Source organism: Ahaetulla prasina, chromosome 3 (genome assembly GCF_028640845.1).
Source record: "Ahaetulla prasina isolate Xishuangbanna chromosome 3, ASM2864084v1, whole genome shotgun sequence".
Lineage (NCBI taxonomy): Eukaryota > Metazoa > Chordata > Lepidosauria > Squamata > Colubridae > Ahaetulla > Ahaetulla prasina.
The window spans coordinates 31573305-31589462 of record NC_080541.1 but is presented as its reverse complement, the minus strand read 5'-3'; the positions used below and the strand labels follow the sequence as shown (position 1 = coordinate 31589462).

At 33.3% G+C, this 16158-nt stretch overlaps 1 protein-coding gene across 7 annotated transcripts in view; it reads left to right on the top strand.

Annotated features, from left to right (window-relative positions):
- Positions 1 to 16158, top strand: part of VPS13B (vacuolar protein sorting 13 homolog B) — a 357489-nt gene that overhangs the window by 108555 nt on the left and 232776 nt on the right. For all 7 annotated transcript variants that reach the window (XR_009154228.1, XM_058175718.1, XM_058175717.1 and 4 more), the window contains one exon: positions 10807 to 10916. Coding sequence is in view for 6 of the 7 variants with exons in the window: in XM_058175718.1 (XP_058031701.1) it covers positions 10807 to 10916 (110 nt within the window). In the remaining variant the exon portion in view is untranslated. The remainder of the gene's footprint in view (positions 1 to 10806; positions 10917 to 16158) is intronic.

The following is a 16158-nucleotide window of genomic DNA, read 5'->3' as shown; positions in this document are numbered from 1 at the left end:
ATAGTCTTCATCCATTTGTATATTATATACAAAGTCAACTTGTTGCCCCCAACAATCTGGGTCCTCATTTTACCTACCTTATAAAGGATGGAAGGCTGAGTCAACCTTGGGCCTGGTGGGACTTGAACCTGCAGTAATTGCAAGAAGCTGCTGTTAATAACAGACTGTCTTAGCAGTCTGAGCCACCAGAGGCTTCAGTTGCTAAGCAAAATATCATGTGACTATAATTTACGATTTTACTTTCAGGTTCTCTATTAAGTCTGCTTGTCACAAGCCAGTTGCAAAACTCCTGAATGACAGTCACATGACCATGGGACACTGCAACAGCCTTAAATACAAGAATTGGTCATGAAGCTGTTTTTTGAAACCATCATAACTTTGAATGGTTGCTAAACAAGGCAGTCAGTAAGGGAGGTCTTCTTGCAGTTTTAAAGTTAAGCAGGGGTAGTTGGGTAGAGCAGCAACCTTTTTTCTTACACATCAAGAAATTTGTAATACATAGCAGTTGAACAGGACAGTGGAAATTTTCAGAAAGGAAGAAAACATTACTTCCCAGGACTGTTATCAATAAATGCAAAAACTGAATCATCAGTTCAGTTCAAGAGTCCCCCCCCAAAAAAAAACACATCTTGATTAAGAAATAAACATACACATTTATGTTTTGCCTTCATGTTTTGTTTTGTTTTTTATTTACATTTATATCCCGCCCTTCTCCGAAGACTCAGGGTGGCTTACAGTGTGTAAGGCAATAGTCTCATTCTATTTGTATATTTACAAAGTCAACTTATTGCCCCCCCCAACAATCTGGGTCCTCATTTTACCTACCTTATAAAGGATGGAAGGCTGAGTCAACCTTGGACCTGGTGGGACTAGAACCTGCAGTAATTGCAGGCAGCTGTGTTTTAATAACAGGCTATTTTACAGCCTGAGCCACCACGGCTCCTTGAAACTGACAGTTCAAAAGAATTATGATATATAAGCAAACGTATGTATGTACATTGACTTTCTGCAACTTATAATTGTAAACAAATTAAAGAAAAGCTTGCAATAATAGTTCCTAATTGCTTTGAAGTGGAAATGTTCGAGTTATTTTTATTAGCTGCTTCGTTCTAAGTACATTGTATCACGATTGCAGATGAGATAATCGTCAGCTTTCTCTTTCTGTGACTATACCAGGTATTTAACTGCAACTGTTAAGGTCCTACTCCACCAGGCAGAGAAAATCCATCTGCCATAGAGGAAACTCCTTATTAGTTCCAAATTATGAGGAAAACTGATCTCTTTTCAGTCTTTAATCTACTTCCATCTGCAGTGAGCTCTACAGTTCCTTCTGGTAGTCAGCTGGTGTAATAGCTATGAGCATAATCAACAGATATGCTCCATAGATTTAACCCTCTTCAGCTCTGTGTATGTTCTTTGAGCTAACAACCTGACACAGAAAGCCCTTTCTTTCTCTGTCCTAGAAATCCATGTCAGCTTTGGCCAAGTAAGGTGGTGATTTAATCACAGTATGCTTCTGTGAATCAAGAGCAAAAATCGTTCCCATTTTTTTCTTGTAAAGGAGCCAAGATTTTTGGCCCAACGGTTTTTTACTAATTTGTGTGGATGAGTTCTAGTTCTTTACTTCTTCCCTTGCGAGTGGAGAAATTTGAACTTTCTGGGCTCAAATAAATTTGATCATTGGATATTTTTATCCCAAGAAATGCCATCGTTTTTATGTTAGCGTAGCTTCAGCATGTTCAGGATTACAGGATTATGTAATGTAGCTTTAGTATGTTTCAAGATTACGTTTTCTTCTTTTATACCCATATTCTAATTGCCAGACCATTGTGTGTGTGTGTGTATCTCAGTGCAAAATAGTTTTGCAGGTTTCATTCTACCATTGCAAGTTGTCTCTGTTCTACTTGTTAACAGACATCTGGTCAGCCTGATTTGAAATATTTAAAACATTGATTGGCTTGTTTTGATTCAGAACTATATTCACTCCATCAGTTTTGATATATTGAGATCCACTAGGTAGTTCAAAATAATATTTAGGTAAGACATGGACATGTGAGATTATAGATTTCCATGACCAATTTTGGTTACATTGAAGATAGGAAAAAATGATGACGGTTTAAAAAATGCTTTAATGTTTTTGCTTTTAGGTGGTTTCTTTTAGAAGTTGTGAATTGCTTAACAAAAATGTGGAAAAAAGCAGAAACATACTACATCAGGATATTATCAAGACTAAGAGAAAACTTCAGTCTTAGAAACTGAGATGTAAAACTGCCAATATAGAGAAGAAAATTCTACATATTCCAGAAACATAACTGAACACTGGGTGGTCTTAAATATGACTCTTCAGTTGCATTTTAAATGAGTGCTGTTCAGAAAGCTGTAACCTGAAGTTTTTATTTTTGTTTCTTTCTGATTAATAACTCTATATGTTTTATTCATTCAAAATATTCAAGAAAGACCTTTCGAACAAATAATTAAGGCCACTTTATATAGTATACTATTTTTCTTAAACTGTACTGCCCCCATATGGACAGAATGAGGAATATTCCATAATTGTTTGTTTTGCCTGAGATGAAAACCATTTTGATTTCAAGTCTGGAATTTATATTTCTAAAAAAGGGAAAGTCCCAACTATTTGTTTCCTATTTCCAAAAGGATTTGGGAAAACCTATTGAAGATTACTCTATTTCTGATAAGGGACCTACCTTCTCTCTCCCCCTCAAATACATTTGCCCAAAGAAAACTTCTTGAAAATCAAACATTTGTAGCAATTTTTAAAGTTAAAGAATTTTATAAATCATTCCGGGATTTTGAACAGCGAAAGATTCTTGTTGTATAGCAGCCCTCCCCAGACACTCTTCAGATATTTTGGAATTATAAATCCTGTTACCCTCCATCTGTGGTACCTGGGCAGAGTAGACCAAGTTTTTTGAGACTACAATATAGGAGAATGACATAGTATAGCTGCACAGCCGAGGCATAATTGAATCAAATAATACTTTAAGCTGGGTCTCCCACATAATATACAATTATTATGGCTATTTAAAAACATGCTTGTTTTCTTCAGTGTGTGGATGCGCATGTATTTTGAAAAGCATAATCAAATCTAATCTGGTAAAATTGGTCCCTGAAAATTGCTTCCTTTATCCCCTTGAATAATCTTGTCATCTTTCTTTTCTGAGAAGATTAGTAAACCCTGGGTCAAGGTGTATTTTCAAAAACAGGTTTAAATATAATATTTATATAGCTTTGTCATCCAACAGATTCAGTATTGTTTTCCTGATATCTGAAGCTAATTTAAATATGGCTTTTTAAACTTTTGCAATTCTAAAATACAACAATAATAATAATAATAATAATAATAATAATAATAATAATAATAATAATAATAATAATAATTAATAATATTTTAATTTGTATACCGCCCTTCTCCCGAAGGACTCAACTATTCTTATATTTAGGAATATTTGAAGCTGCATCTATAAAAGAAAAGTGCTGACGGTTATTGAAATTATCTGAACAAGAAACATAAGTTGAACAGTTTCCAGTATTGCTTGGGATTCACAAGATTGATTTGTAGGTTTAAATTGGATGGTCTTTAAATAGAATGTACATTGTAGGAAATACAAATATTAATGACATTATATATGCTCCTGCGTTTCAAAAACTGGAATAGGGAAGAAAAGCTTTCACTTAGTTTTAATCAGTTAGAATAGATATATGCCAAGTTAACGGCATTCTTTATTCATTCCAAGTAGTTAATTCACTGAATTATCTGGTTATCCCAGAGGGCTATGTGTGGAAAGGATGTTTACAAGTATAAGTGCAGAGTTATACGCACTGTGCCTTCTCAACTCTAGTTTGTTTCATAAGGACAAGAAGTTTGCTCCTTTCATCTTCCTAAATGTCATCTCAAAGGGAAAAGCAAAATGTATTTCGAAGTCTGTTAATCTGCAATTTGTCTTTGTAGTCAGGCGCAAACAAAGAAGCAGCACTATGTTCTTAACCAAATAAAACTGCATATATATAATCAGTCTTTCTCTCCCGAGCAAAATCTCCCTTCTCAATTGTGTGGGCAATATATCAGACCTATAATCTTTAACATCCACTTTCCTTAACGTGAAGAATAGTTTGTATGTATTTTCTGCATTTACGATCTTCAATGGTGATGGATTTTTGCTGTTCAAAATTTGTTCCATTGTTTAGACGTCTGCTTATCCTCCAGTTTTTATATAAAATGCACTGACATGTATATACATTACTAGGGTTGTCCAGCACCTTGGATTCAAAAGCAAAATAATGCTTTGGAGTATGTAGGGGCACAAACATAGCTCCTGTTGGCCACTCCACAAAGCAGCTGTTCCTTTTTCTAGTATCGCCCAGCTGCTCCATAATCCTAGGAAAAAACACACTTGGATTAAAGAGTTACACAGAAGCTCCCCTACATGCACGTTCCCCTACATGCTTAAGAGCACTTTTTTTGCCTTTGCATTCTAAACAATATGCAGTCCATATACTGATATGATTCTAAGAACACTTATGCCACTTTAGATTCCATTTTCAAGCTAACTGACACATCTTGTAATTTGATTTGGGAAATTGATTTGTTATCATTTAAGAGGGTTATAAGACTGAAGTTTTTCCTTCCCATCCAGGGTGTATGTTAGGCGCATTATGTTGTTTTCCTTAGTTCTGTCAACTGAATTACACAATTCATCTTGAGATAATCTGGGTTTGCTTCAGTCAGTTTTTGATAATCCAGTGTCCTCCAGGTATATTGAGAATGAAACTCCCAGAATCACATTGGCAATAACTAAATACTAGCCCAGCTGATTTAGATTTATCTGTTGAAGGAGCCATGGTGGAAAGTGGAGCTTCTTGTAATTTTGATTGGTTTTCTTTTATATTTACAACAGTGGAAATCCAAGAGAGAAAATACATTCAGTAATGTTTAAGATATTAACAGTTTTGATTCATTGCAGATTCACTGCAATAACTTCGATTTTCATAACCCTTCCATGTACTGTTTCAACTCCTCCCCTCAGAATGCCTTTATAGGCATACTAAAACAACTAGACACAAAGATAGATTTCCCCCCCCATTCCATCACTTTGCTAAACACCTATTTCCCACAGCACTGTCTTTTGCCTAAAGATATTTACCCATGTAATAGGTACCCATTTACCTATGTAGTAGAGCTATATTTACCCATTTGGTAGGGCAACATTACCCTTTTACCCATGTAATAGGGCTGTATTACTACTATCATTCTCATCATTCTTATTACCTTGTCCTATTGGTATGTTACGATTTATCCCTTTTTTGTTTGTATCATGTGTTTTATGATTGATTCTTATGATTTATCACTTTGTTGTTTCTATGTACACTGAGAATTTATGCACTGGAGACAAATTCCTTGTGTGTCCAATCACACTTGATCAATAAAAAATATTCTATAATATTCTTTATTAATATTATATTATATTTATTTATTATATTATATTTATTATTAATAAATAAATAATGAATTTATATAATAAATAAATATCATTACATAATAAATAATTTAATAAATTTATATAATTATAATTCGACCCGTACGCTCACACAGAGAGGGACTTCTCAGGGTGCCGTCCGCCAAGTAATGCCAGCTGGCGGCCCCCAGGGGAAGGGCCTTCTCTGTGGGGGCTCCCACCCTCTGGAATGAATTTCCCCCTGGACTTCGTCAACTGCCTGACCTTCGGACCTTCCTCCGCGAGTTGAAGACTTATCTGTTTACGCGTGCAGGACTGGCATAGGAATTTTAAATAGTTTTTAATATTTGATACAAATTTTATGGGGTTTTTATGGTTAAATGTTTTAATCTGGCCTATATTTAATAAGTTTTTTAACTATGGTTTTACTTGTACATTATTGCTGTTTTATCTAGGCTGTGAACCGCCCTGAGTCCTTCGGGAGAAGGGTGGTATAAAAATCCAATAATAATAATAATAATAATAATAATAATAATAATAATAACAACAACAACAACAACAACAACAACAACAACAACAACAACTAATTCATTAATTAATAAATTAAATTTATATTACATTACATTACATTATATTATAAATATAATATTCTGAGACGCAGTATCTCAGTGGCTAAGATGCTGACCTTGTCAATCAAAAGGTTGGAAGTTCAGTGGTTCGAATCCCTAGTGCTGCATAACTGGGTGAGCTCCCGTTATTTGTCCCAGCTTCTGCCAACCTAGCAGTTCGAAAGCACGTAAAAAATGCAAGTAGAAAAATAGGGACCACCTTTGGTGGGAAGGTAACAGCCTTCCATGCGCTTTTGGCATTTAGTCATGCCGTCTATATGACCACGGAGATGTCTTCGGACAGTGCTGGCTCTTTGGCTTTGAAACGGAGATGAGCACCGCCCCCTAGAGTCAGGAACGACTAGCACATATGTGCGAGGGGAACCTTTACCTTTATATATATTGGTTGTGTTTTTTTAAAAGTTAGGTTCCCAAAATATAAAATGGATTTGAATATTTACTAATTAGGGCGGTATAGAAATGTAAATAATAATAAATAAATAAATAAAAGTTTAGAAGATTTCAGGATAACGTAAGTGTAGTATGAAGACAGACATCCAAGATATTGCTCTCTTTCCCTTCTTAGGTGTATTATAGGCAATAAATATATTGTGTCTTCTAATACAGGGGTCTCCAACCTTGGCAACTTTAAGACTTGTGGACTTCAACTTCTAGAGTTCCTCAGCTATCTTTGCTAGCTGAGGAACTCTGGGAGTTGAAGTCCACAAGTCTTAAAGTTGCCAAGGTTGGAGACCCCTGTTCTAATATATCTCCAAATAACAATTGCGAATAGTATTCTTCATGTGAGGAGGGAAATTCCCATTCATACCCAATAGAGACTTTCAAATAATATTTGCTTTTATATTGTTTGATCCATATAGATTCTGCAAAAATATTATGCTCCTGTTTCTCCTTTCCAACTCTGTCCTCTAAATCATTTCAGCTGCAGGTCACTTCAGCAGAAAAAAATAGTTTGTTATGTATGTATGTATTCTGTGGTGTTGAAAACTTGGGCGCGTCTTTAATTTTTATATTTTATCTGAAGCCTAAAAGTCTATATTTTGTTGATGTTATTATTCATTCACTTACCCTGCCAAAATTTATTTTAAACATAATAGGGATCTGCCGAAAGTTGAATGTTTATGCTTATTGTTGATCCTGAACTGCTGAAGTGTGTAGACCCCAACTTTTCCAACCGGGTTCGGAATTTTTTCTTTCCTTTGCAGCCCCAAGCAAAAATAATTTGTTTTATTCAGCAGTTAACCCTCCTGCAGGGAGCAGTGTGTTTTCTGCTTCCAAGAGGACCTGCAGCTTCCAAATGCTATCTCCAGCACCAAGAGCAGCAAAGCTTGCAATTTATTCATATATTTGTTTAAAACATATGGGATACTACCATCTCTGCAAGGAAATCTTTGAGAGTAATCTTTGGAGGAAAATTATCAGCAATAAGGAAATAGGCTATTCTGTTACAATAATGCAACAGTTTAGGGGAAAGAAAAAACTCTTTTTCATTGGATTTAGGCAGGTGCATAAGGTGAATCTGCTCCCTGCTGAGGTTTAACAAATTTATTTCATATATAAAAAAATCTAATTGCTGCATCTGTTTTTCTTCTGTCTGACAGCAATACAAAATGGCATATATGTATGCATTTGAACAACTCATTATGTTACATTATTGCAACATAATGTAAGATATGAGTGCCATAATTAAATATTATCATGTATGGTATCAGAAATTTGAATCTGGAGAACCAGTTTTGATATAATTCTTTCAAGATGTAAAAAAGATTCATGGGTGTTATTTTGGGCCATTGTATCAATATTTTATATCTTCAGCTAAAGCTATAACTGAAATGATCACAATATACTTCAATAACTTAATATATGAATAGAATAAATTGTGGTGATAAAAAAATCAAGACAATATCTTTTCTTTTATTGTAAAAAGTAAAACGAGACAAGTTTGAATGTTTCTCAGTTTAATGTCTGATAGTAAATACATTAGATACCAGGATGCTTACCTGTAGAACGAATTTGTTTCAATACTATCATGTAAAAAAAATTGTTCTTCATAGAAATATTGCATATCTAGGTTAGTACTAGAAATTTACCACATATGTTGATTATTGCACATGCCTTACCTATAATTAAATATAATTAAATACCAGTCAATTTTTAATTTTCCTGCTAGGAGCTAATTTTTTAATCAATGTGTTGCACAGTCAGTCAGATGTTTAGATTGGATTTGGCATTTTTTGTCCTATTGAATATTTCCCAAAGACCTGGGATAGGCAGATGTTATTGTTTAATATTAGAGGCATTGTTGTAAAATGTGAACTACAGGTAAGTAAAGCTGTAAATTATTATTATTATATACACAAAAATGTGGAATCACAGCTGTCAGTTCTTTAGCTGGTATTGGCCTTCATCTGCATCAAGTTCTTTCCAAGAACCTAGGATGTTGCAATATAAGAATCCAAGTAGTGTGGCCTTTTCTAGTTCACAATGGAAATTTTTACTAATGCACAGATTTTCTAAGTGGCATGCAAGATTTTTTGGTGTGGCACTCAGTGTGCTGATAACCATGGGGTCTACTATGGTCAATTGTGATCTTCTCTGATTCTGCTGTCACCTAGTATTGCCCCATCAATTATCCACTTTTTCTTCTTTTCAATCACAGTTAAATCTGGTGTGTTATGAGCCAAGACTTCATCAGTTTTAATCAGAAATCCCACAATAGAATAGAATAGAATAGAATAGAATTTTTTATTGGCCAAGTGTGATTGGACACACAAGGAATTTGTCTTGGTGCATATGCTCTCAGTGTACATATTTGTACATAATAAATATTTATTTATTATGAGATTGTCAAATCATTAAACTCAAGGTGATAATTTATTTGAGTCTCCAGAGTTCATCTAATTTATGAAGTTGCTTAAAACTCAAAGACTGTAAAATACATGGTGCCAAAAAAAGTATCTTCCTTTAGCTTTATCAACAGTATCAACATGCAACTTTTAAGATGTATGGTAGATGAGTTTTGGTGTTTTAAGTATTACGTGAGGAAGGAAAATCTTTGAGTAGTCATTTGGTTTGCCTTTTCTAGCATAGACCTTTTAAAATGTTGTTTTGTGTTGGGAATTTGATTTCTTGATTAGAAAGCCTGGCAATGTGGCTAGTATTTTATCCATGACCCCCTCTTCCAGATCATATGAAAGATTAAATATGAAAGAATGTGAAACTATGAATAGAGATGTTCACAAAACCATGTATCTGCATTTTTAAAAATCCGAAGGTTTTAACAAACATTGTTGCTCAAAACAACAGTAAGACAGTAGAAAATATAAACACTTATACCTACTATGTCACTAAAATCTACAACTTACATTTTTCTCTTTTGATATACACTTCCATGAACATTTCTGAGGGCCCTTCTGCTGAATACTATATATTTTGGAAGCTAGGTTTAAGTAAAAAAATTTGCTAATTTAGCAATGTTGGAAACAACTTCTATAGTTTAAACTCAATTATTATATTCTGGATTTGTATCCTATCATTGGTTTTAAAAAGGGATCTTTCAAACTGTAAAAGATTTTTCTGAAAAACATATAATTCTGAAAAAGTTACAAAAATATAAAAATGAAATTTATTATCTATTGTACCTTAATTATATTCTACCAAATCGAGTTCTGCTGCTCACTGTGATTGGCAGAGATCTAGTTCAATAAAAGGGTATTGCAGAAGTCTCCATAGGATTGGATACTCTCCAGGTCACTGTACAGCATTTACAGAGTTGATAGCTCTTGGATTTGTTTGGGTTGCTAAGTGAAGAAACTTTATATAACTCATGGATAAAAGCAATGAAGTGGCTTTGGTGTTCTGAAGTAGTCTCTAGAGTAGTCTTCACTGTTGAGATGTGCCAAACCTTGGCTTCTCATTTCAGCTTTGAGAAGTGCTGAAATAAACTTTAAAATAATTTCTATTTATATAATTCTTATTCTTAATGTTTTTATTTCCATTTTATCCTTGCAAAATGTGCAAAAACTTTAAAAGTAGGGCAATGGTTAAAAAAAAGTTAAAATTAAAAAAGTCAAAATAAGTTAAAAATACTCTTTTAGGAAAATTTAAAATAAATTAAAATGTGCCAGCCCCTTAATCATGGAACTTCAATATCAACAATTAATAATACAGGAAAGTAAATGCTGAAAAAATAATAGGATGACCTTATTCTTTTATGTACACTGAGAGCATATGCACCAAGACAAATTCCTTGTGTGTCCAGTCACACTTGGCCAATAAAAATTCTATTCTATTCTATTCTATTCTATTCTATTCTATTCTATTCTATTCTATTCTAATCCCATTTGTTATTTTATTATGTTTGAATATTACCTGACAGAAACAGCTTATACTTTTATAAAACCTTTGGGTAGCATTCTCTTCCCTTCCCTTCTCTCCCTTCCCCTCTAGATTCATATTATATTACTATGAAGCACTTTTTCTAGATACATTAATGTATTTTGAAAACATAAAACAATCACTTCAGATATTGTGTAGGCCTGATTGCCTTGAGAGCATGTAAAATAGTTTCCTAGCTTTGCAACCAGGCTGCATTCAAAAGAACGTTTGGCCTTGAGCTCTAAACATAGCATTAGATATTCCAAATGTTTTCAGCATTGATGTGTTAATCTCATTGCTTTTGTTTTGTAATTGTTCTTATGTAGGAGCAGTACTTTTGGCCAGCATGCAGGGATTAACAGTTAATATTGATCCGGTTTTATATACTTGGCTCATGTACCAACCTCAGAAACGGAGCAGCAGATTGATGCAGCAGGTAGGACATTTTGGCATATTTATTTATGGTCCAAGGCAACATGCAATACAAACAAGAGGCACAGTACTGAAACATTAAAAATCAGATAAATTAGGAGAAATTAGATGCTCACATTATCACTTTTTTTACGTATTATAGAAAGTATTTGATTTGTGTCGTAAGTAAGACCATTCATTTAATAATGGTTTGAAGTTATGCTGACATGGGAAAAAGTATCTTACAACCCATCCTTGAAATTGTGCCTGTAGCACCATTGACATGATCTTGTGATCATAATTCAGGCACCTGGCAACTAATTCGCATTTATGAAGTTTACCATCACAAGAATTGTCATCTACCCAACCTGCTTTCAATATTTGCAGATTCTCTTAACAACCGTGTAATTCCATGTGATACATAACATAACATAACATAACATAACATAACATAACATAACATAACATAACATAACATAACATAACATAACATAACATAACATAACATAACATAACAACAGAGTTGGAAGGGACCTTGGAGGCCTTCTAGTCCAACCCCCTGCCCAGGCAGGAAACCCTACACCATCTCAGTCAGATGGTTATCCAACATTTTCTTAAAAATTTCCAGTGTTGGAGCATTCACAACTTCTGCAGGCAAGTCGTTCCACTTATTAATTGTTCTAACTGTCAGGAAATTTCTCCTTAGTTCTAAGTTGCTTCTTTCTTTGATCAGTTTCCACCCATTGCTTCTTGTTCTACCCTCAGGTGCTTTAGATTAGATTTAGATTAGATTCACTAATGACCATGGTAAAAATGGTCTCAAGATCGGGTCCTGTCATGTGATGATTTGCTTAACTACCATATCGCTTAACATCCAAAATTCTGACTGCAATTCTGATAAAAAGTTGAGAATTACCTGTAAAGTTAATAGGTCCAGCTAATGAGTCTATTCCATAATTGGAACAAAATGTTCATATGACACATTGCATACAATTTGTAAGAAGGTAAAATAATTTCATATTTTGAATTGAGGTGCAAAGACAGAGGGATTCAGTCTATTTTTGTAATATGCTCTTGAATATAGTTTTAAAGATTCGATTTGACAACATTTGCATGGAAAGAAAATAAATTGCTATAGGCCCAATATCTCTCAAATAAAGTGTGTGTGCAGGTGCAGGTGTGCATGCATGCATGTGTACACATATACACATATGTGTATGTAATATTTATCTTAAAACCTGTTCCTGTTTTGTCTAATCTGACAATGATTTTGTTTTGTAATTTCTTGTTAATTATTTTTAGGGTTCTTTAAGATAGTATTTAAATCAACTTATTTTACAAGCAACATTACTTGAAACTAAAATGAATACAAGATTTCAAATAAGATACTAACAAAAACATTTTTAAAAAAGGAAACTTAGAGACATTTAGCTAAACATTGCCTATAACTTAATCTTAGCTATAAGCATGGATAAAAAAAATAGAATCAGAAACTAGTCGGGTATAGCTTTGATAGTTTTGGAGAAAACTATCTCAATTTAAGTTTGTCTTCTTTGCAAAACTACTTTAGAAGCTCTTTTCTGCTGTGGAACACTGTTCTATAAAATGAATGGCTGGGTGGAATGGGATTGAGGTCAGAGTATTGAGAGGTCTACAGAATAATTCTGACTATCCTTCCCAATGGTGAACAAGAGAAGGGAAGAGAAACTGGTCTACTTAGATACTGGAGCTGAGAGCTGAGTGCTTTTTGTTTATGTGTTCTTGATTTATTATGTTTCTCAGAAGAATAATTGCCATATTTTACACACCTACTGTGTTAAATATTGTATTGCGTGTGTAACAACCAGACATATTATAAAGTGAATTATTTATATATTGATATTTTTGAATACATATGGCCACAGTGTTTTTTTAAGCATAGTTTCAAAAAAGTATTAGACAGTTTGTTGTCTCATCCATATTTGGATGGATGGATGGATGGATGGATGGATGGATAGATAGATAGATAGATAGATAGATATTCCATTTTCTATTAAAAGAATTCCCAGAGAGGAGGTGAATGAAACAACAAATATTCTAATCATTTGGTTAGAAAACTACAAGCTAAAATAAGTCACAGTATTTTTGGGATATAGTTATTTCTAAAACAATAGAGATTAATTCTTTAGAGAAAGATTCTTGTAGCCATCTGTCAAAGCTTGCTTCTATAATTTGATGAAATATAATGCAGCAAAATATAGAGAAAGTGAAAACATTATATCCTTCTTCAGTTTCTTAGATTAATTAAATTTAGTGCATTATCTATTAATCAAATGTAAGGCTTTGTAAATAAATAATAAAATAATACTGAAAGTTGGTGTTTTTGAGATATATTTTTATATCTTTATATCTCAATGCCAAAGCAATTAACATTTAAACATGAAGTATAGATGAAAAAAATAGACATGAGGGAAAGTGCTCTGACATCTGAAACCTCCCAATGTCATCTCAGTTTTGGCATCAAGATATATACAGTATTTACAATCAAATTGAGAAAATCCAGAGATCTAAAATACAAATCTGCTGAAAAGGTTCAGTTATTAAGTAATTAGTAACTAGCAGATTTATATATTCTAGCATCATATTTGTGAGCATCAATAATATTAAAAAGTAGGGAACTGACTTGCTGGTTATAAGTAGACACAACTTGAATAATAGTCTTTGATTGAAAGAAAACTATGACTGGAGATAGAAGCATACAACTAGACTTTCCTTTTTTTTAGTAACATATCTCAAGAGCCCTTTAACTTGGAAAGTTTGGAAAATAATACTGTAAAGAAATGATGAAAAGCTTGTAAAGCCTGTAAAACTAGCTAGAATCCATTCAATTTTAATGTACGATACATTTCTTAGAATATGGTTCTGATGAGCTCGCGTTTTTTTTAAATAGTTCCAAAAGAAGTCCATGGAACAAATTGTAAAGCAGGTACCATAGTTGCTTGAAAATAATTCTAAAAATATCAGTTTTTGTATTACTTAAAGTAAAGTTACCTTCTGTATCATTCACTTCTGTATCATACACTAAAGTTACCTTCTGTATCAGACACTCCATATCTATGTTTGGTAGATTTGCCAGAAAAATTCTTACAAAGTTTTGGGAGAGAGATCTTTAGCATATATAATTTTGTGGCCGACTTTTGATCATTTTTAATTTAAAAATTGCTACTTACTGTTTTAACTATTTCCTTTATCAATGAGATTTAAAGTTTTAAGTAATGTTGTTAAGCTATTGTCTTTACTCTTACAGATTTGGGTAAAGTTAAAGTTAAAGCAGTGCTTTTCTCCTATTCAAAGCTTGTTATAAACATGGAATGCTGAAGGAGAGGGCTGGCTATGCATTTTTAATGTAATGTGAGTTTAAAATGCATTTTAAAAACATAGCATAATGCACTACATTTGTGCTTTTCCTACTACACAGAAAATCCAGGGTGGGTTATGGCGGCTGTTACTTATTTGGGTAAAGACCTATGTAGTTCCTGTTATGACTATGTGGTTAGTGCTATAGGGGCAAAAGAGGATGTTTTCTTATATTTGCAGTTGGCTTCTGCATGCGTCTAAACGTTTCTTTTCATTTCGAATGGTGAACAATGTTGACATTCACTGAAAAACAATGTAAAACCCATGGCAAGACTTTTGAATGCCTGCATAAATTTACATAATGTCTTCTGACCCTCTTTATTGGGTAATAATAAAATATGGTATTTATTTCCTTTTTTAAAAAGTGTCCTGAAACTTTATAATGCTAATCTACAAATAGTAGTATAATGGCCTAGTTACTCTTTATTTACGATATTTATTCACAGTTTAGCCATGCCTTTTTCTTCGAAGAATCATGTGGAAGGTATTTCTGTAGAGAAAGGTGTTTAGATGATCTCTCATCATGAACATAAATGGAATCATTTAAGATCCTGTAATTAATGGTGGCTAATTTATATGCTGCTCATATAAATTAATAAATGATCAGGTGACTGGGTGGCTTACATCATCATAAAAGCAAAAATACAAAGTTTTACAAGTTTTACAATCATTAAAACTTTAAATATTAAAAGCTAACAAAAATGAAATAAACTAGGAAGTGGAGTTGGGATCCTTTTCCTAGTCCACTAACCACCTCCAATGTGGAACAACCCCATCAAGGCCCAGACCAATCGTCAGAGCCAGGTTTTCAAAATATAAGTAATTTGAGACTTACATGGTATTTTAGAAAAGCTTGAAGAGATTTTGGAACATACTAGATGGTACCCTTTGATCAATTCATTGTAGATACTGGGAAAATGAGGGTTGGGGTTTTTTTGGTCCCTGCTTCACAGAGACATTCCCATCTCATAGAAGGTCTATTGATTCCTTAGAAAAGATTTATCACGTTTTGTAGTGGAATATTTTACATCTTAACCTATTTCCTATCAGTCTCTGATACTTTTCATTTTTTTCACCTGTTTTCTTCGTGTTTTAGAGGTTCTTATACATTATTGTCTTTTTGATTAAGAGGTTTTTAGAAATGCAGACCTAATTTTGCAATAGGATTTTGTTCCACTCCCTGATTCCCACAAGATGAGAATAAAGATTTCTTGTAGCATGTAAGAATCCTTTTGGAAAGAGCATGAAAAGTTGGCTGCGTTGTCCATATCTTTGCTAACAGTGAGTGATTTATCTGCTCTGGAGCTAGTGATCAACTGAATACTTAACTCTAGGATGAGAATTAGTATTGCTGTTGTAAGTTACCATAAAAAGTAAAAGCTAAAGCAAAACATTTACAGTGGGTATTTCTTTTGTATCTTGCTTATATGCTAATCCTAGTTACCTCTAGGCAAGATAGGTGGCATACAAGACAAACAAACAAACATAATTTCTTTCAGATAATTCATTCATCGTCCTCTTTATTTCTTACAGATATATTCTTATTGGACTTCAAATTTTTCCTTTAGTTCTGTTTTCCATGTTTTTGAGGATGACTATATAAGTATATAAAAATTATAAAAAAACTATTTGATTGAAATTAAGGGAATTATAAATAATATTGAAGTTACTTCAACCCACACAATAAATTATGAAAGATGGTAAAGAAATATTTACTTAATTTATATCGGACACTTTTCCGCAAAGAAGTCAGTGATTTATATCCCCTTCAATAATTTGTTTATCTAGACGGTTTCATCTCTAAAATGGCTAAAAATATTAGAGTTTGGTCTTTTAATCTGATATGTGTATGTCTAACTCTGCATACAATT